The 23,338-nt window shown below is 37.7% G+C and overlaps 1 protein-coding gene and 1 pseudogene across 1 annotated transcript in view; both read right to left on the bottom strand.

Moving 5' to 3' along the window:
* LOC110059633 (bifunctional purine biosynthesis protein ATIC-like) overlaps positions 1–23,338 on the bottom strand; it is a 199,426-nt gene that overhangs the window by 149,841 nt on the left and 26,247 nt on the right. The window contains exons 3-4 of the mRNA XM_089284933.1: positions 20,459–20,535; positions 18,177–18,243 (exon numbers count right to left, since the gene is read on the bottom strand). Coding sequence (XP_089141059.1) covers positions 18,177–18,243; positions 20,459–20,535 — 144 coding nt within the window. The remainder of the gene's footprint in view (positions 1–18,176; positions 18,244–20,458; positions 20,536–23,338) is intronic.
* On the bottom strand, positions 2,441–5,641 carry LOC149115440 (uncharacterized; annotated as a pseudogene).

Here is a 23,338-nt window from a genome sequence, read left to right as displayed (position 1 = left end):
AATAAGATAGAAAAATATGGCCCTGTATTTTTGTCGCTGGTTTTCACTTTGTAATGCATGCAAAAAACTCTGCTTTTCCTGGTAGCATCTTTAGGTAATTAGTTGTTGTAATATCAGCGTGCTATTGCAAAAATTTTTTTTCACTTAACGAACAGCAAAATATTGATTTCACGTCAAAAAGTGAGCGCAAAGATGTTGATTTCACTTCAAAAACAGTAAAACGTTGATTACACGAGAATGCGGGCCAGCAGAGATGTTGATTTCACATCAAAAATGTATAATAAATAGCCTTAAAGTGCACCTAGCCCCAAAAATTTATTTCGCTAAAACGAATCCAGACTTTATTTGAAGCATTTGGGCAAAAAAAGTTTTGAATTTGGTGGAATCCTCGATTTTCTATGCCCTTTCAAAGTCGCGCTTGAAGTGTTTCACGACCGCGTTTTAGGGAGTCTGGGGCAGCGGTACCCGATGACGTCTACCCAGGAACCAAACACAATAGCGCCTCAGTCAACTCTCTGTATTTGCTTGAGAAAATGGAACACAAAACTAATCGTTCCAATGTATTTTGGGACTAAAACATCCAAGTTTTGTCTCAAAATCATTTCTTTCTCGTCAACGAAGTCAGAGTTAAGTTTCGATTCGGAAGACTCCGAAATAAACTACGATCAAGCACGTTCAACAACTGTGAACTCACTGCTTAGAGCTTTGAGAGCAATTTACAATATTTCAAGTGACGAAGGGGAAGACTTCTTTGCAGACGAGCTGCTTGTATATTAGGAATGGAAAGCTAGATACGAAGTGGAGGAGCAGGCAAACGAAAAGCAGGAAAGAAAACTCAAGGACTGCTCTGGATGGTAATTTCGTCAACTAAACATAAGATCCCCACGCGTGTTTATAGCCCGTTTACATTTGTCCTTAGCGAGAATGTATTTTGTCAAGGTGTGATTGTTCTGTTAAATCCAGTTTGTGTTTTACTTTCAGTTGAATGCTTCATGTTTATAAGAGTGACATACGTGTTGCAGTTTTCGAGACTTGACCTCCAAAACATTGGCTTCGATCGATTGAAAATCGTATTGTTTGGACCTGTAGTTTTGAAGCTGTGGGAAGCAAGGTGGAAGGAAACATTTCATACAATTACCGATTTCACATTGTCACACGTTTTAAGTCGTAACTCCAAATAACCAATGTAAATTGTTCTCAAAGTTTGCAGTGAAATTCGTCGGATAAGCGAAAAGGATGTGTTCCCTAAGCGGTCTGCAGATAATGTTATGCGGTCATATTTTCGACGCTATTGCACAGAATCTTTGTCGCACTGCTGATTTCCAAACCTTCGAAAAACTCTGTGAGTCTAACAATTTTGTTATCATGTAATTCTACAGGATTAATCCTCGACTTTCATCTAATCAAAAGAGAAATAAGTGTTGGTTAGCGGCATACAGCTGCGATCTATTTACATATCAGTATGACGTTTCTTGATCATGATCAGATCACACAACTTTGCCGGTAATGTTATAAATACTGCTGGATTGGAAGATATAGCTTGTTGGTAGTATTTCTACAAATTGCTGGTTAGCTTTAAGCAGAAAATTTATGAAAATAGCGTTCGAAAGTCTGCGGAACAAATTCCAGTGAGAGTTCTTCAATGGTTCTCACAGATTCAGTTCGCTTGTTTCGGTTCGACAAAATCAACCATCGTTTAAGTCTTTATTGCACCATTAGCCGATCATCGTCAGTAAATTGTACAGTATATCTTTCTTTAAGTCTGGAATATTGCTGCAACAGCCGATAGCACCTCTGGAAGGCGTTTCTGCGCACTTTTCGAATGTGTATTGCACCATCCTGTAGGAAATGAGAGGACGTGATATCCAACCTTCCTGGGTAGACGTCACAAGAGCCGCTGGACCCATTCTCCTCAAACTCGGTCATGAAACAAAATGGTGGTGTTTTGGAGCTATTTTCGAGATTTCGTCGGGGCACAGAAAATCGAGGATTTAACGGAATCCAAACATTTTTTCACAGAACTATTTCAAATAACAAATAGATTCATTTTAGCAAAAAAAACTTGGGGGGTTAGGTGCACTTTAATAAATAGCTGTAATAATAAGATTATGGCTGAGCAGAAAGTTCCATCAGACTGGAGAAGATCGCTCATTATGAAAATCCCTAAGAAGAATCAAGAAGGGTGTAGATGACAGGCTGCGCCAGGAGCAGGCTGGCTTCAGACAAGGAAGGGAAACTTTGGAACAGATATGTGACCTTCCACAGGAAAACGTACATTAACGCTTTTCCATTAAACGGCTAAAAACTAACACCTAATGAACGGAGAGCAAATGACTTTTCAGAGCATTTGAACGACTTGGTTAACACTTTGAACGGGCAAGTGAAAATTTCTAACCATTTCCACAAGCATTCAAACAACTAGCTTGAATTTTCTCAACGCTTTTTCTGAATGCGTTTAACAGGTAGCTTAACGATTTTTGGCACGCAAGAAAAGTAATTTCTTAGGTTTAATTCTGTGTTTTCTCTCCGAGGTAAGTCAAATGCGGGCAGAACTTTTCGCATTTTTGCCGCGCATGAAAAATGTGACCTTACATTTTGCTGTTCTTTCAATCATGTCGCAGGTGCTTTTGTGAGAATTAAAGGAAAAGCTGCTTGTAACTTGAAATTGCGCATTCTTAATGACGAAAAAAATAACGTATCCTCTACAAAGTAAATTCAGAGCACGCAGCGCTTCTAAAACTGTTGTGTTGAGTAAAACAGTGGTTACCTTTTATACCACGGTGTAAACTTATGTAAGACACAATTAATCATTTAACAATTTCCGCTATATTATACCTTTATTACAAGTATTGATAGAGAACTTTTACAGAATGAAAACGAATCTATTTTTATTGAAGCTAATTACAAATTATCAGTCAGTCTATGGTGTTCTGCGCCACAAGATCTTCCGTCCCGTGTTTACAAAATTGCCTAATTTCATGGTACATATAATTTTTTCTCTCATTACTTAGTCCTTCTGGAGGGATTGTTGTTGGAAGAACAGCTGGTGGTGGATAAACTGATGGATCTTTCAGCAACACGAATGATTTTTCAGCAGAAGAGCTGTTCTCTTTGTAGTAAACTCTACCAGGTTCATCCCTTGCAAAACGAAAGTGTGGTACTTCTTAATGTTTGACAGTTTGTTAAAATATCTCCCAACAAAGGATGCCCAGTTGCAGGTTGGTACAATGACTCTGCCGTCATGAGTTCTGACTAACTGAGCTTTATTCACTCCCACAGAACTGGATTCCTCAATCACTCTAGCAAGTTTGTAAATTGAAGAAATAAAATTCACCTAGTAAACTTTCTCTATGATCCCAAATGAGCGATCGGGAGCAAATTTAGTATGACCCGCGCTTAAAAATGAATAAGTAATATGCTGGTGAAGTTCATTCATTATTTGCCAAGTTAAGTACCATAAGAAAAAGTTATTCTTGTTCTGTCCTGAACAATTGTCTGCATGAAGGTGAGCGCGTGTTTCACCAAGTCCGTGATGGGTAAAATAATGATGAACCATGCTGATGGTCGAATTCGCTCCTTTTCCGACACTGGTCGCTTCGTTGATCAAATAATTTACCTGCCTCAGAATAGCCTCACACATAACACCAAAAATCCCGCATTTGCAAGGAGTTTTAAAATAGATGGGGCCAGGCTGCATTGGGTTGCTTGGATGATGTACCTGCTGAGCATAATCAAAGGAATAATGCATTGTTCCTTCAGTAAAACACGGTGCATGGCTTTCATTTAGATCTATAGTGTCCTTGATTGTTTGAAAATTGTCTGTCTCCTCTTTACACGTGTCTTTGTAAATGTTTCTCAGTCAACGCTAAGTTCAATTGTTCTTGTTGTTCACGTATGCAATCCAATTTTTCATTATCCAGAAAATTTGCAGCTCATAGCAGCTTCGTTGTGTTCTGCTGACACATCTGGCAGAGGTCAGTCATTGGTTTTGCAACCACTAGTGTTGGATGGAATTGCTCCCAGAGTTCAACAAACTTTGAGTAGCTGACAGCCTGCTCTCTTGTGGCTTCATGTGCAACTTCAAAAGAGCGCCAAACGCCGATCTTTGTTTCGTGCAAGGACAGAAGTTTGATATCTTCGCCTTTGTAGCCAAGAATCCTACCCGGAAGGGAAACGGCATGTTCCTCTGCATAGTTTGCTAGAAATAGCTTGACACCCTCGACTACCGCAAAAGGAAGTGTATTCTTTGGAAGTCTTCTAGTGTTACCATGTGTCCTGACGAAAGGCCACTGTTCTCGAAATGTTCTCGTAAGCAGCGGAGGCGGGAGTCACTTATCCCATACATGAAAAGAAACATATCACTGCAAATGGGCTTTGACTGGAACAGAAAATTGCAGCGAGCATTTGTTTCTTTTCTGTCCAACCGCCTCAACGCCGGTGACTGCCTGTATGTTAGCCAAAATTATGAGGTCCAGTTCTCTTGAAGAAAGTTCATGAATATTGTTCAAGTTTGCAATGATCTCTTCCTCCGTAAACTGAGATGAGCAGGGACTATCCTTTGGACCTCTGGAGCATTTGCAACCACCTTCTAAGAATTCTTTATCGTCCTCCATCATTTGTGTTTCTCTTCCACACTGCTCGATATCTATTTCTACTTCTTCTGCCATTCTTGTCAGGGTTACAATGAAATGTAACAACAAGCGGTCGTTGCTATAATGACATATCACACAGCTAGACCTGGGGATGGGTGTTTCGCTGCCATCGATGGAAAACATGCGAGCATTATTCAGATTATTTTCATTCGGCCGTTCACACTAAGATATAATTTCCACATTGGAACAAAATTCTCCAATGCTGAGAGGAAAAACATGTGTTTGTTTCCTGAAATGCTGATAAAATGCACGAAAGGGAATTACGCAATGTGACTTTTGTTTCTTATGAATGATTTTCCATCCATGTGCGAGTAGCTCGAGTAAAAACGTGGGAGAAGTTTCGGCGAACGGCCATTCCAGGGAAAACAAGGTATGTTTGTAATTATTCATCAAAAATAAACTGGATCTGAACAAAAACAATTCATGAAGTGCTGTCTGCTTGTTTGCTTGCTCAGAATACCTTGAAACTCTGAATTGTATGTTATCAATTTTATAGAAACTCTTCTTTCGAAAGATCAGATATTTCACATCTCGCCTCGTAGATAAACTACGCCGCATGAATGAAAAACATAACTTAGTCACAATTGTTTTACGTTGAATTCAACACTTAACCAGTTGATGAGCATTTAACTTTCACAGTCAACGTTTCAATTTAACGACTTTTCGAATGCTTTCAAGATCTTTTAACGCCACTGAAGGGAAATTTGAACGGTTTTTACTAACGCTTTTAACAGACGGTGAAAACGCTTTTAACAACTTTTCCAACGTTATAAACGGCTAGTGCGAAAATTTTAATGGACATTCTAACGCTTCTAATGATTTTCTAAACCGTTTTAATGGTAAACAAATGACTAACAAACACTTTTAAGAGTCCCTGTCCATAAATATGGAAAATAACTCGGCAAGGGTCGAAAATTCTATTTCGCTTGTGTTTTTACGGTAGATAGGCTAGGGCATGACAAAAACTACTGGATAGTTTTTTTGGCAAAATATCCTTTTATTACAAAGAAATATGAAAATTACCAAATTCGGTTAAAATTGTCATTTGACACACCATTTTATTCAACAAGTTTGAGAGCCTCGCATGCAAAATCATATCATTCTTCCATCTTTAAAGGTTTCCAAATCCAACCGTCAACTTATTTAATGGTCGAATACCATGAATCTATGACTCCATTTCGACACATAATTATGATCACCACTGCATCTAAGTCAAAAATGGCTAAGTGATTTGTAGATAGTTGCTTGCTTTGCACTACACCCAAATATTACATTTCATCATCATTTGATCTATTGCTGCTTGAATCCTTGCTTGCAGCGGTTCCTCGTTTGTTCATCACGCAATGCCGTCATCCCATTTTAGGAAGTAGGGATAGGGCAATTTCTATCCTAATAAGTAAGGCTCCGTAAGGCTTGGAACCACAGGGAGCACATAATCTTGTTGAGTAGGAAGAGATTAAATTAAGCAATGAAAAGAATGAATAGTTAACCATTGCCTATGTTGTCATCTTTTACTAGACCACTGCTACCTACACGCCCTGCGTAAATACTGTAACGCTTAACTCGTACCTAGGCTTTTTCGCGCCATGCAATTATTTTTGGTTTACATATAATACAGTGGGCTACCCTCGGGGAGATGGGAGGTGGCCACTTAATAGGGGTGAGCCGCTTAATAGAGGTTGGTGTACCTTAAATATCTTTTCACTATCAGGTTATAAATTTCCTAGCGAACATGGAGTCAATTCAAGACAATCATTATAGACGTCATCCTGGGAGACCCAGGAGCACTTAGTGGGAGCGGGGAAAAGTCTAAACGGGTGAGAAAAAAGTTCGGCCGAAGACCCATTTAGACTCTTTCACCACCCCCACTAACTGCCCCCAGGTCTCCAAGAATGACGTCTAGCATGATTGTCTTGAATTGACTCCATGTTTACTAAGAAATTTAGCTAAATTTATAACGCGATAGTGAAAAGATATTCAAGGTACACCAACCTCTATTAAGCTGCCAACCCCTATTAAGTGACCACCCCCCATTTCCCCAAGGGTAGCCCACTGTATTATATGTAAACCAAAAATAATTGCACAGCGCGAAAAAACCTAGGTACAAAGTTTAGCGTTACACTACTTATGCAGGGCACGTAGGTAGCGGTGGTCTAGTAAAAGACGACAACACAGGCAATGGTTAACTATTCAATCTCTTCATTGCTTAATGTAATCTCTTCCTACTCAACAAGATTATGTGCTCCCTGTGGTTCCAAACCTTATGGAGCCCTACTTATTAGGATAGAAATTGTCCTACCCCTACCCTCTAAAATGGGATGACAGCATTGTGTGACGAACAAACAAGGAACTGCTGCAAGCAAGGATTCAAGCAGCAATAGATCAAACGATGATGAAACGTAACATTTTGGTGTAGTGCAAAGCAAGCAACTATCTACAAATCACTTAGCCATTTTTGACTTAGATGCAGTGGTGCTCATATGTGTCGAAAGGGGGTCATAGATTCATGGTATTCGACCATTAAATAAGTTGACAGTTGGCGATGTACATCGGACGTTGTGTAAACAAAAGCAAACTTCTGCTTAACGTGTGACAAATGGTGACAGAAACACATCAAATCGGCTTTTGGACCTGCCTTTTGCAGCAAATAAGGTTAGAACATTTCAAAGTTATCAGCTCTGTGTCTATTTCAACTTAATATAGCGCAAGGCATGTGGCGCGTGCTAAAATATATGTCTAACCTATAAATTGAAATTTGACAATGGATGGTCAAATATCTGCATTTTTAATGTACTTTGAAAAGCTCTCACGTCGCTCACAATCATTTATCCAAAGAAATTTTTACAGGAATCTGTAGACCATCCTTCTGCGATTCAACCCCCAGAAGCTTAATCCATTTGAAGGTTTCGCACATGGTGAAAATCAATTATTTTTACGAAGTACTTTTAGGCGAACGAAATACATGTCTTCGAAATTTAATTATTTTGCAGCCAACAAAAACTGCAACATTCCCTAAAATCAACCCAGTACACAATTAAACATTGCACAAAAATATTTGAGTGTTTTAAAGACAGAAATTTGATCTGGTTTTGCATGCGAGGCTCTCAAACTTGTTTAATAAAATGGTGCGTCAAATGACAACTTTAACCGAATTTGGTAATTTGCATATTTCTTTGAAATAAAAGGATATTTTGCCAAAAAAACTATCCAGTAGTTTTTGTCATGCCCTAGCCTATCTACCATAGGAATATGCGCGAAATCGAATTTTCAACCCTTGCCGCGAAATTAAGAATTTGTCTGATTTTTACAGGCAGGCACTCTTAACCGTTAAACCGAAAAGTGTTAATATATTATGTTTTCCCGTGGAAGGTCACATATTCACACTCAGAAACATCCTTGAGCAAAGTATGGAATGGCAGGCCCCCATCTAAGTGAACTTTGTTGACCTCAGGAAAGCATTTGATAGTGTTATCAGAGAGGTTATGGGTCATCATGCAAGAGTACAGCATCCCTAGTATGTACATCAACATCCTCAGAGACCTGTATGATCAGAACTTAAGCTGCATCCTCGAGGGTAGAAGAACATGAGACTGCGGGTTCAAGGTGAGAAGCGGTGCGAAACAGGGTTGTGTTATGTCTGGCTTCATCTTTGTTACTGTGACTGACTGGGTCATGAGAAAAACACTTGACAAAAGAAGAGGACTGCGTTGGGATCTCACAGCTGTCTTAGAAGAGCTGGACTATGTGGATGATATTGCACTCTTAGCAAGCAGACACAATGACATCTAGGACACGACGTCCTACCTTCATGACATAGGCAAAGCAGTGGGTCTTAATATCAACCACAGCAAAACCAAGACCATGCGCCTGAACTGCAAAAAGAACGACCTGATCACTGTTGGCGGCAACCTCGGCGCAGTGTTAGATAAGCAAGACAGCAGGGAGGCAGACATCAAACGAAGACTAGCAAGGAGTGCAAGGAGTGCTTTTGCCACACTACAACCCCTATGGAAATCATCAAAGTACAGCTCTAAAACTAAGCTGCGTACTTTCAGCACCAATGTAGTGGCCATCTTACTGAATGGGGCAGAGATGTGGAGAATACATGAACAAACTGGATGCTTTTCACAGGAAATGCATGAGAAAAATACAGAGAGTTTTCTGGCCACACCAAATTTCAAATGAGGATCTGTACAGGTGGACCAATACACTGCCACTGTCAGTGAAGATAAGGATATGGAGATGGATTGGGCAAGTCCTGCAGAGAGACGGCGATAAAATTGCCAGAACTGCACTGACCTGGGCACTGACCGTAAACTTGCCGTAAACAAAGATAAGTGAATTTTATTTAAAATGACGCAAACATTGTCAATAGCTATTCTCGCTTTTTGATTGGCTACTTAAAAAAGTCCATAAAATCTCATTGGTTGAAAAGTTGACAATTTAATAGCTGAAAGTTGAACTTGAAAACTTGCATAAATTAAAATTTTATCTGTCTGTACTCTTATTGACGATAAAAATGAGCCAATCAACGTGCAGAAAATTAGACAGTAATTGTAAAAAATCAGTTTTCACTTTCCAAACTTTGATGCCGGCAGTGCTTGGCAAATGGGCCACAACTCACATAAGGGTTTTTTCCTTGGGCAAGAACTGCTCTTGGACTTTCTACCTGGAACATCAAACATCAGAGCGCATTTTGCTTCTTTAAAACATTTTGATGACTTACCGGTTTATCAAGGCTTTATGATGCCTCTCAACCACTAAGCAGGCATGCAAGGTTCATTAAAACAACACTTCACAATATTAGTTGACAGAGCTCTAAAGCATCACATCTCTTTTCTGTTTGATGATATTTCCTTTGATACTCCATCAATTTCATGTGTTGTATTCCATGTCACAATAACCAACGTAAACAATCTGTTTCCAATATTCCCACTCTATATGCTATTCTACTGACTTACAAGGAAGACAGCTAAGATTCTGAGGGATTTGATTTCGACTTCAAATACTATAAACAGAAGCTACATTTGTGCATCATATTGGTATAAGACACCATCATTGGTGCTTCAGAAAAAGCTAGCTTAACCCAGGAAGATTTGCTTCCAACAATGTGCAAACAAATGAAAAAAGTCCAGGTCAGTATTTAAAATATAATTTGCAGTCACTTATGCGAGAACGAGGCCCTTCATTTGAGATAGTCTGTCCAATTCCCGTTCAACAAATAACTCCTAAAGACACAGCCAGGAAAAGTCACTTTTTTTTTGCATAGGTTATATCTCAAAAAGGAAGAAAAAACCAGCGACAAAAACTAAACAACAGTGTTTTCCTATTTAATTGAAGACCACATGCAAAAATTCAGGCACTTTTGAGAAAATCATAACTTAGCATGGCTTTGCACTAAGCATGTCAATTATTATACAGTGCCAATATAACAAGCAATCTCACTGGTTTAAACAGCATACTTTAATATGAGAGTAAAAGCAGTGTGCATGCAGCTTTAACAGGACTAACACAAGAATAGCAAGACCTCAAGTGGTGCGTGTTTTTATCAAAGAAATTTGGCCCCCTTTAAAAAGAACTTGTAAATCAAAACACTTTTGCTGATGCAAACACATGTATACAATCTGTATTGCCATACTACATGCGTAACCTTCAAAACTTGTCGGAAGTAAATTTTAATACTGGGTGGGGATAAACATTTTAATAAAGACCAATCATGCTGAGGTAAAGTTGTGCTTTTTTTGTCAGTGATTATTACCAACTTTTGATTTAGTTGGGCTGTAAATATCATTAACCAAAAGTGGGAAAGTGAATTTGCTTCTTCACAGCTTCAATAAATAGTTTGGTAGATCATGTTGCAAGAGTTCTTTGCTTGAGAGAAAAGGTTAGTTCCTCCTGTGTAGTTCTAATTTCTGTAACCTGATTTTTCTTTCCCAAAAAACGTTACATTAATGTATGTTAAATTAGTTACAGTCAATAAACTAGAATCAGTCAGTAAAAAATGCAGACTGCAGACCGGGAACAAAATGCCTACTGGGTGCGAAATGCTGACTAGGTACAAAATGCATACTATACAGACTGCAGACTAGGTACAAAATGCAGACTGAGAGTAAAGGCTGTTGTTTTTGTCTCATAATTGATAACATGCTGTAACATGTCATTTTATAACTTACAGTGTTGGAAATTAGCGCTCGCTCGCTTGCCAATGCAAGTATGAAGAGCATTGTGTGACTACAAATCATCGAATACTTGCCCGTTTGGCAAGTACAATTTTCATTTTTGGAAATTATTTAACCTTACTAATATTTTTGAACACACTCCCTTTTATTTTTGATTTTGGCAACAATATATCTCTCAACATAAACTTACCAGTGATTTTTTGACCTTTTTTAATCTTCCAAGATGTGCCAATAATACACAACTTAGTGTTTCATAAATAGACAAAATGAAATACGGCTTCCCAGCTGTGATAATTTTGGCCCCATGCACTCTACTCCAGAGGAATTTAAAAATGGAGGTTTCACTCTGAAAACGCATTAAATTGTTTCTGTCTACATTTCACCGGAGGAATTTAAAAACACAACAATCACTGGTCATTTTGGATTTGTGTTTCAGTTTGAGAAAAACGCACAAATTCAGGGAAATCACATGATTATTGTGATGCCATAGTTTGCGAAAAGCTCTGTTAATTTTCAAATTGTTTTCCCTCCACACGAAAATGGAAAGCTGCATTTGTAAATTTGTCCAGTTTGAAAGCTCCCTTTTCTTGATGGATTATTGTGGACAGTCAGAAGGCCTAGCCTTTGAAATAAAGCCGCATTTTTAAATTCCTCTGGTGCGGAGTGGACACTGCCTTAGGCCCTGTCATTCTGAAAATGCATCAAATGTTTTCCGTCCACACTGCGACAGAGAAATTTATAATGCAGCTTTATTTCTATGGTTAAGCCTACCATCCACACAAATCCGTCAGGAAAACAGAGCTTTTCGAAAATACTTTTCAATCCAAAGGAATTTGAAAACAACAGCTTTGTGTTTCACTGCGGACAAAAAACATTTTAAAACAGGAGCTTTTCGAAAACGACCACGTGGTGACAATCATGTGATTTCCCTACCCAAGCTTTCCTTAAGCACAAATCCAACATGACCGGCAATTAGTGCAGGCGTTTTCAAATTTTGTCTTTAAAACAAAGCTTTTCAAAAACGATGACATCATGATAATCAGGTGATTTCACTAACCTTTGATTACCTGTTTTTCAGTTAAAACTACAGAAATGTGGAAATATTTTCCAAGGAGTGTCAAAAATTGATGATTAAAATAAGGATTAAACTATTGAATCTAGCTGCAATCCTAAGGAGGTAAAATCTGCATGCGAGCCAAGTGGCCCATCAGGCTGGAGCTTATCCCGATTTCTGTAGCATGAAGTGACTAGGAGTATTTCTACTCCCCCCTGGATGGGATGCTAGTCCATCGCAGGGTTACCCCCAGCATTAAGTTCGCCGGTACCCATTTATACACCTGGGTGGAGAGAGCCACTGTGAGAGTAAAGTGTCTTGCCCAAGAACACAACACAATGTCCCCGGCCAGGGCTCGAACCCGGACCACTCAATCCGGAGACGAGCGCACTAACCATGAGGCCACCGCGCCTTCCACTGCGATCCTAAAGAGGAGTCTCATAAATGGACCAGGTGACATGAAGGTTCAACATGAAATGGCAAGCTGGACGTCCATGATTACAAGATACTGAAAAAAACACATTTTTGGTGAATCCAAAATCATTGCAGAGATTTGTTGGGAAGAGTGGAGGCATCTTTCTAGGTGAATGAAAATTACATACACCTGGCGAGTGCATTTTAATACTCACTCGCCCATGGCGAGTGCTGTCAAAATTTAGTTTCCAACACAGAACTTACCAAGTGTTTTCCGCAGTCACATTCCACATTGGGTATTATTCTTGGCCATATTCTTTCTTTAATAGAATTTAAGGTTACCGCATACCTTCAGGGGTGTCTCGCCTCAAAGCGATGTAGCGTGTACAGTTTAAGCTGAAGATAGTTGACCCTGTGAACCTCATATCAAATTAAAGCTTATAGAGCTGGCTATCAAACTATACCAAGAATTTTGAAACAAAATGAATTGCCGATTTTTTCATGACCACTAAATGCGAGCACCCTATTCACATTTTGGAAGCTACAAGTCAAAGTGAATTTTGTTTTTTGCGTATTTATTTTTTTTTCCTCGCTTCCAGGACAAAAAGCGCCAAAAAAGCGTATCCACGTTTTGCCATATTCAATTGTGGTAAAAAGTTACAGAACATTTTTGAAATAGGATTTAAAAAATGGGAAGTGATTGAGCAAAAACTGTTCTCGGAGAAAAAATGATTTGAAATAAACAATTCACAGAACACGTTTTTTATTTTTATATATTAATCTAGCTACTGTCCAAATTTGAGCCAATCAGTGCTTGGAAAGTTCACTACCATAAACCTCACGGTGAAATTTACGTGCGAATCTCCAAAAAACCCTTGTGTTTCACAATGTGCCCAAGGTGGAGGGAGGATTTTTCTGTAGCTCAGTTTTTCTTGAAGCTGGTCTGGCAAAATGGGGAAGACCAAAAAGGATACAAACGCTAGAGTGGCTGGGCGAAGAAACAAACAAAAGAAAGCGAGGTGGGGCAAATCTGCTCGGATAATACTCCAATGGATCTCACAGAGTCCAACAATTCATCAGTATCAGACTCAACAGAAGAGTCACTGTAAACATCGCTGTTATTGCTGTCAAATTCCTAAATGTTTACAGAACCTTTCTCTTCTCTTGACTCAATCTTTTTGTCCGCTTGATACAATAGCTATAGCTTCATCCGCAAGGTCAACTTTCGCTTCTTCACTCATTGATGTATTTTCATTCGTTCTTCACTGTTTTCATTTTTTCGAACTGGTTCACAAGTTTTCCGTGGTTCATGCTTACTTATAACTTAATAGAATTACACCTCATATGTAAAATGCTTGGATTAACAATGCTGATCAACTGAGTACCCAGCCAATTTGTGGTATCCACATAGGTAATATTCCCACAAAGTTATCTCAGTTGATTGCATACACGTTGTAGGGCTGTTAATCAAGAGGGAACTTTTACTTCCGACCATAACTTAAAACCTGCATTTCTCTGCCAATGTTTAGTTTTTCTCTTTTTTTTTTTCAGAAATAAGAGATTACTCTTTGACCATTACTTTGACCCAAAAATCCAAATTTGAAGAAAATTGCTGATCTGAAGGTATACAGTAACCTTACAGCCTTTGAAGCCTTCACACTTTGCGTGTGAGAGATACTAGTATTAAATAGCGTGTATAAATATGATGGAAATGTTATCTACGATCAAGTGAATAAGAATCTTGTAGCAAATTAAAGAATTAAAGAACGTCAAAAATAGGGATAAATGGAGAGGGATTGTTGTTGTCCCACAGGGAATGAAGAGGATTAAGTAAGTTAAAATTCCTACACATGTAATATAATACATCTTAAATACAAATGAAGAACAATCGACAAATTCTTACGGGAAAAAGCGAAGCATCATTTTCATGACTGGTCGTTTGTTTACTTTTCTTGTCGCTATTTGGTAACTAGAAACTACACAGTTATTAAATAATATGTAACAATCAGTGTGTGTTCACCCTTGAAGATTGAAAAGATATCAAGAAAAAGGAACAGTGTTGCTTTAAGTCTTTTCATTTTCCTTTCCTAATTTCTTGACCCTATGAAGAGCCTGTTTCCAGGCTATAAATCTGCATTTGGCTACAAAAGGAACACTGATTGATCATGTTTCTTTGATATTGCTAACCTGCATTCAGGAATTTTTGGGGGGGGGGGGGTGGGGGGGTGAAAGAGGGAAGGGAAAAACAGAACAACTGATACATTTACCTCTCAAGTCGCCTGTAGCCCCTTCATTGCTTCCCTGTCATATGGTTAGGTCTGTACACTGGTTTTGATACAGGTAGGTTCTTTTTATCTTTAAATGGACCAAATAGCTCTTACTAGTTGTATTAATTATTACCTTAGTAACCTGAAGTCGACCAGGAATTTTTTCACAACATTCCGTTTAAAACACTCTTTGGGAGTTTGCTTCTCAGCATTAGGGTGATTACACTGCATCAAAGATATCTGGGGCATTTCAGCATTAGTACCCCATATCCTGCAGCGGGTCAAGGTCGGATCCAGGCAGGGCCAGGCATGACCGTTGAGAAAACCATTTCATTTACATAATGAAAATGTATTACATATGTAAGACCATGCTATAAAAATAGGTTAATCAAAAGCAGATTAAAAAAAGAAAAGTATTGGAAAATATACATAGTTTGAGTTAGCTACAGATGAGATAAGTAAACTTTGAAATCTGTATAAGCTGGCTTATTTAAGTGGACCTTTTCTGGCAGCGGGGTGGGTTTGTCCAACCCCCCAGAACCATCCCAGCTATATTGTGTCATGCTATAAATGTCCAATCAGATTTTGTCAGAAATTCATGTGGTGGTTGGAAGCGCCACAGTGACAAAGTACAATGTACGTGTTTACTTTCCAGCAAGTTGAAATGTCTCTGTTTCCGTCAAGAAACAACCAGCAGTTCCAAACGGAAAGTGCGAAGTCAGCTACAATAGCTTCACTTAACGGCAGCAATAAGGCTAACATCTATAACGCTACAAAATAATAAAATATAGTATTACGCAGCATTATAGATGTTAGCCTTATTGCTCTTAGCCTTATTAATAGGTGAACATTGTAAAGATTGTGTTCATGAAAAATAGTGACTTGGATATATTAATATTCAATAGGTGTTCTCCCAAAGCAAGCTTATATTGCTAATGCGCGCTGCTGTCCATCGTTTGGTGAACATCAGAATCTTTTTAATGGAAGTGACAAAAGTCTTAAAAGTGCAGGAATAACTATTACAACAGATATATTTGAGAGACCTCCATACAACTGCATCAACTGCAGATCTTTTTGACACTTTCCAAATCCATTGATAAATGACGCTCAATCGTATTGGAAGCATGGCTAAAACTATTTCTTTTAAGCAGAAGATCATCCAGATACATTTCATCTGCTCTCTCTTTAACGATTTGTGAATAAAATGTTAAAGAGACGAAGTTACAGCCACTCAAGATCACAGCCTCCAGGCTGTGAAGTCCTAGCCTGCAGCCATCAGGCTTCGTGCTCGAAATTATACCAGAAATTACGTAACCAATGGGAAGTTGGGCTAAAGACTCTTGCTTGCCAGAAAATTCTACTTGAGGGTCAAGGTGGCCCCTGAAGATCTTTTTTAGGAGCCAATTTTTTAGGAAAGGGGCCAATAAATTGAAAGCCACAGAAGGAAAAAATGCATCAGGATACCAAGAAAAATAAAGCAGTTCATTAGGATCTACACTAAAATTTAATAGTAAGTGCTTTTTGAAGTGTTTCTACTCAATAAAGTTGCTTTTGAATCAGATACTAGTATGAAGGATCCATGCATTACAAGAGAACAATCCTTAGGCATACATGACATAGTCAATGATCAAGGGTTTGCAATGCATTATAGGGCGATTTCAAATACAGTCAACCATTTGGAAGTTTTCCACGGTGAGAGAATCAATACTTAGCTCTTATTAACTGAGCAGGAGGTCTGTCTGGGAGAATCTTGACCCAGGTTATGAGTACAGACCTCACTGCATTCAGTCTGTACACACAACTGAGGTCAAGATTCTCCCATACAGAGCGACTTAGTTCAGTTAATAAGATGTTTATTATCTGGCAAAGAAGAAAACTTTAATTCGTTAATGTAACTGGTTTGCTGACATTTTGCTTGCGAACAGCGATGAGCTTAACTTAAACCTGCCAAAATTTGCTTGTCCTCTTTACTTTTTTTGTCATCAGGCTTTTTGGCACTTACATAAATGATTCTGAAGAAAATAAAAGAAAGTGGTGAACATTTTTGTATTTTAGTTTGCTACTTTTTCAACACAAAATGAAACCGGTCTAGATGCCGGTCTAAATGGGAAAATCTAGATCGCAGTCAATATCGATTTCAGCCAATCAAATTCGTGAATTCAGTAGTTCCCCGTCCTTGTGAGACACAGCCATATAATAAAGCAAAGTAAAAGGACAGATTGACTTCTTTTCTTATGCTGAATGTTTTAGAAGCAAAGATCTTTCAATATGATTTTCTAAAAGGACATAATGTGTGACAAAATAACCATTACTGATCGCCAACACAGAGAAATGTAGTTGCCATTACGCCGTATTATGGCGACTAAACCAGAAGTTTTGGTCGCCAAGGATGAAATGCTTGTTGCATTGGCGACCATATCGATCACAATTTCAATCCCTGAGGTGGCTTTTGAAATATTATGCCTGTGTTAAGCCTGCAGTCTTGTAAAACGAAAGGGCCAAATTGGCCCTTTTTTGTTTTTCTGGGGGCCATCTCTGATTTAAATGCGGGATACCTGCAATGGTGCGCTCTTGCATAAACACTGGACTTGTTAAGTACATTGTAATTGTAACAGGCGTTCTTTTTTCTCCTTTCCCTAGCTGCGAAAAAGAAAGAATGCCTGATTGCAGGTTAGAATATTGCATGTTATTTAGGATTACTACTGACTTTACATGCGATGCGAGAAGACAGCTTCAAATTCTATTTCAGAACTAACATGACCTTGACGCTTTGTTAAAAACAAAATATATGAAGAAACAGGCCAAAGATAATCCCCCAAAATACAAATTTTTGTTAAAGATAACCACGGAAAAGCGACTGCACGATACTCAGCAAGTTATAAAATGTCATGCTATCATGTATTTGACAAAAAAACTCTATATTCTCAGTCTGCATTTTGTACCTAGTCTGCATTTTGTCCTTAGTCTGCATTTTGTACCCAATCTGCAGTCTACATGAGTATGGGGCCCTGCTCGGCGGCCCTTTTAGAGCTCAGCTATAAATTATACGCAACTTTATATTGATGGAGCAGTCAAACTTTACCACACAGGGCAATGGATGGGCTACCCCAAAGATGAAGAAGCTGTCAGAAAGCATGAATTTTATTTACTTCTGGACTCGGAATGCTCAAGATATAACTTTGTCAGTTCTGTATGATCTTCTTTTCTTGTTATATTGGTATTTTTGAATTAAAAATTTATAATTAAATTTTAAAATTTCTTTTTTGGCTAGAAGCAGCTTCCATGATTTTTTTTCATTACAATTACCCCTCCCCACTCCCCTTAACAGAACATTTTACATAACTTGACCAGCCAGCCAGCCTGCCTGCCTGAGGACCACCATGCTTTGCAGTTACATAGCTCAGACATTAGCATGTTCTCCCAAAAAGTAAAAAATGAGCATCTTACAAATAAAATTACCTGGAAGTGAACCCAATGGCCTACAGCTGTACTTGTATGGATTTACAGGAAAGATCAGTTCTCAGTCTTTCGCAAATCATTTTCCAAGTTTAGTGCCTCGTAGCCACTTTGATGCTTTAAATAATGGATGCTCAAGTCCTTAATTACTAACCTGATATACTCATAGCCTAACTTTTGCATATCAGATTTATCTCCTTCTGTTACTCTTGCAAGGATACCTGTAATGAAAACAAAACAGTTAAACTTCACAACACTAAATAGACCTTTTTTACTGATGTGGTGGCCATCTTGAATAAATTAATTGTTTTGCCGCTAAACTGCCCCTCCAGTTATGGGTCCATCTACCTGTAAACAAAATATTACTTCCGGTATAAGGCCTCCCTGATATAAGACCCCTTCCCCCCTAGTTTTAAATAAAATGAATTTGATTGATAATGATGTTTTTAAGTTTAAAATAATTAAAAACCAGTACATGAAAACATAGTTCGATCTACGTTGCTATGGCTCATTTTGAAATGCTGTTATTTTAAGTTCTGCTTATAAGCTCCCCTGGATACAAGCCAAATCAAAACCTCTTACGAAATCATATAAGCCCAGGGCTTTTAACTGGCTGTTTACAGTAGCTCCATAACTTCCGGTTAACACACACTTAATATTGACAGGTTTGTTTGTTTTGACGAAAAGCCCAGTATATATTTTCAATTGGGACAACTGACACTTGCCTCTAATCAATGAAATGCTCCAATACCAAGTAAACCTGAGCACTATACAGATAATTATTATCTGTAACTGTACACTGTACATGTTAAATTTTCATTTTTTACAATCAAACAGAAAGAGTAAGTAGAAAGCAAAGTTATCTGAGACTATTTTAGACAGATAAATTTCTGCTATTGATCACGTTTAAAACAATATAACACTCTTAAATATTTAGTGTGATCGTAATCTGTATCTGTAGTATACTGAATGCCGGTATATAATTTCCCATATCCACACACCCAAAACATGAGTTAGAATCATTAAAATTTAATGATAACAGAAAAGTCTGTAACACTTATTTTGAGATTCCACATAAAACGCACACACAGTTAGATTCCGAACAGAGCTGCTACAATCAGCAAAAACTTGAAGCCAACCAAAAAAAAAAAATTAGCAATCAGCAAAATTTAATTCTCACCACCATATCAAGCAAGCTACACAAAAATGGTGTGTACCAATATTCCCACTTTCCTTAGAATGCTAGTAATAGGGAATTCAATACTTTCCTTATTACAGTACTTTAGTATGATCGCATCACCAAATTTACTTTCCTTGAGTAAGTACCTAAGCACGACTGCTCATTTCATCAAATTCACTCTCCTCTGTATGTTAGTACATTAGGATGGCTGCATATTTCACCAAATTTACTTCTCGGTTCCTTAGTGCGTTAGTACTTTACTTCAACCCTTCTTTCTGCTCAAAGCTTTCCTTACTATGTTAGTACAAAAATACAACCCCTGCTTCAAAGCTTTCTTTCTTCTTTAAGATAGTACGATAGTATGACCCTTATTTCAATTCAAAACTATCCTTAGTACGTTAATACAACCCTTGTTTCTATTCAAAACTTTCCTTGGTACTTAAGAAAGCCCTTGTTGTTATTCAAACTTTCCTCAGTAAGTTAGTATATTGCTAAGACCCTTGTTTCCATTTAAAACTTTCTATTACATCCTGGGTATTGCATTCATAACTGGAAACACCAGAAATAACACTTAAGTTTTCTTTGGATTTTTTGGCAAAATGCATCAGGTTCTTAGCACAGTTTGAAGAAGTACTAAAGAAAAAAAGAGGGTGATAATGACTTAGAAGCAATGATATCGTCTTTCAGGTTGCAAGAAGGTCTGAATCAAAGGCCTTCCCAAAACAAGGCTACGGAACACTGTGAACAAGTATAAAATGGACTTTCTCGTCTACGGTATGGAAATATTGCTAGTTCAACCAAACGTATTGCTTATTAAAATCAGCATTCTCTTCTAGAGGAATTGTTTTAATAGTGTTACTTATATAAGCTATTCAACTGACTTTTGAGTTCTCAACAAATCGACAAAACAGTTGGATAGCACAAAATTATGTACTTTTGGAGAACGTTTATATCCAAGTCAATATTTTTCATGAACACAATCTTTATGCCATTCACCTATTTATTATCATGCAGCACTATAGGTATTAGCCTTATTGCTGCCATTAAGTGAAGCTTGCTGACTTTGTACTTTCCATTCGGAACTGCTCATTAATACCATATTGCTCACTTGCTTGAGGACCTGTTTGTTTGCAATATGGTAGCAAAAAAAACATAAATAAGATGATCTACATGCATGCAAAGTTATTCAGCTGTGTATGTGTCTGTCTATCAGTCAGTACATTTGTCTGTGTGCCTTCTCTTATCATAACTTGTACCTCCGTGAACAGCAGGATGGAGGGTCTTCACCCTTCCTCCTAACATCTCAGGAGCACCTGTCACATCTGACACATCCCTAGCAAGGAAAACATATTTGTATTTTTAAAAGGTAGGAAAACATTTATTGATATTAAATTGAGACCTATGCATCATTTTCAATACTGGTTACAATTTAATGGTTGAGCAGTTATTACAAACAAAGGAAATGGTCCTAAACAAAATTGTTTATGATAATGGCATGTTTTATGATCATCAGTAATATTAAGTGATTACAATCAGTAAATTAATTAGATTTTGTGTGAGTATTAAGAGTATTCTGACTCCTGTTCATGGAAGAAAAAGTACCGAGAGGAATGTATGTAAGTGAAACAAATAAATAAAAGTATGCATTCATGTACATATAGCCACAAAACTATAATCAAGCTGTTATTGAAGGATTTCTGGTGACTATTGTTAAATTTATGGCCAACTACTACAGTTCTGAGAGGAAATATTTATTTTTGCAACATACACATTAGGAAATCACATGCATGTACTTCAACCACTAACAATAGTAAATAAATAAAAATATCAATCAAATAGAACAAAAAGAACATTAAATTATTTTCAAGTGCAGCTAACCCCAAAATTGTTTTTCAGTTTTATAAATATCCTTGTTTTTTGATCATCACTGCAAAAATTATTGTTGTAGCTATTTTCATAAATTTTCTATAAATTTTAAAAGTGTGTAAAATTGGCCTTTTCCACGACCACAACCAAGGAAGCACGAAGAATGGGACAAGTTGGCCCGTGACATCATCAAAGAAGTAACAATGTTTGGCTCCTGAGAAGAATATGTGTGAACATGCGATAATGTGATTCAAAATCATTGCAGAATGCAAGATGTGTTATTGCAGGGAGTAGCAATACAGCAAGCTTATCAAGTTTATCAAGTATTGATAAGTATACAAGGAAAGTAAAACAAACCATTTAGATTCGCCTTTACCAACAGAAATTGTAGCACTGAAAGGAGATTGCGCTTGTTTTCAACTAAAACACAACACTCGGGTGATTAGCATACATAAAAAAAAGACTTTTAAAACAAAAGAACAGTGCAGGAGAAATGTATTCATTTAACTGATACCATATTGAACCTTCTACCAAAATCTTGTCGAAGGATTTTTCATTCCTAGTACAAAAAATGCAAATTTGTGAAACGAAGTGAAGAGACAAATTTTCCCATGTTTTTGAATGATTAGCAGAAAAATATGCTCTCATCAATACGAACTATCAAGGGTTCAGTTAGAGTATTTAAAGAAGTGTTGTATGTAGATTAGTCATCTTGGTGTTCTCACCATGCAGCCTCCAACTCTTCAACTAAAACACAACACTCGGGTGATTAGCGTACATAAAAAAGGACTTTTAAAACAAAAGAGCAGTGCAGGAGAAATGTATTCATATAACTGATCCCATATTGAACCTTCTGCCAAAATCTTGTCGAAGGATTTTTCATTACTAATACGAAAAATGCAAATTTGTGAAACAAAGTGAAGAGACAAATTTTTTCCATGTTTTTGAATGATTAGCAGAAAAATATGCTCTCATCGATATGAACTATCAAGGGTTCAGTAAGAGTATTTAAAGAAGTGATGTATGTAGATTAGTAATCTTGGTGTTCTCGCCATGCAGCCTCCAGTTTAGCGCACAATAGCAAATACTGTGACATGTTTTCTGTTGTTGTTTCACAAGGGTTTAGTGGTGTTAGGGAATTTAGACGAGAGTTTCACTTTGCCCTGGGAGTTTACCTGCATATCTTTTATTTTCAACCATCGGTAGATCTGTAACAGTGGGCAGGACTGGACTTTAACTCCATCACATTTGAAGCTTGCATTGCCGGGAAAATGAGGGGAATCAGGGAAATATTTGAATCTAGACTGAAATGTTCTAACACTACAAAATCTGCATGTTAAGTCAAAGTCATATTACTACTCTTTGTGTTTATTGACAAAAATTCTTTATAACTCTTCAATACACTGTAGCTGTAACTTCAGCTGTAACTTCAGCTCTTCAGCCATTGTTTTAACCTTTACAAGCTGAATGGGCCAGCAAATTGTCAATCCTGACTTGCAGCGTGGCGGGCATGACTGACAGCCCGTACTTCAAAGTGGAAAAAAAAAACATCGTAACCATCCTAATTGTAGCTAGACTCCAAATTGTATTGCCACATTGGATCAAATATGAAGCACAAATACTCTAAACATGTTTTGACAGCACTGAAAGCCCAGATAAACGTCTTTTGAGTGTTTCAGCTCAGTTCCTCCAATGATGTCACTAGAAGCCTAATCCTGATCCCACTTTGCTCGGTCGTGGCCACAGAAATACAACTTAAAACGCCTGTAGAAAGTCAGGGACTTATTCAATTGCGATAATTTTATCACTGAAGCAATTGGGAAAACCAGTAGATTTCATTAAAGGAACAAAATTTTGTGTATTTCCTTTTCGTATATTTCGGGGGGCATACGATTAACGCTAATCGTATGGCCCCCAAAATACATACTATTTACACAGATGTGCTAAAGTAGTTGTAGATATATAACTGTACCATCTACCATGTATCCTCTAAGCCCATCTACGCTCTACTCTCTATGTTCTACCAGCTTCTCACCTTGACCTACACTCTACGATCTACCCTCTGAGCCCATCTCCTTGGAAGGGTATTGGAATTTTTTAATTTTTTTCAATTTTTTTAATTTTTTAACGAAGATTAATGACCAGCACAAAAGAAGACTTCTTGTAGTTGTAATCCTTTTCGTGTATTTCCAATGCATTTTCTCTCTGTCTGAGACTTCTTCAGGGAATGATTACCACTTACATTGAACAGCATATATAGCACTTAAACG

This window comes from Orbicella faveolata, unplaced genomic scaffold (genome assembly GCF_042242905.1).
Source record: "Orbicella faveolata isolate gen_17 unplaced genomic scaffold, um_ofav_v1 contig_13, whole genome shotgun sequence".
Lineage (NCBI taxonomy): Eukaryota > Metazoa > Cnidaria > Anthozoa > Scleractinia > Merulinidae > Orbicella > Orbicella faveolata.
This window is presented reverse-complemented; position numbering and strand designations above follow the sequence as displayed.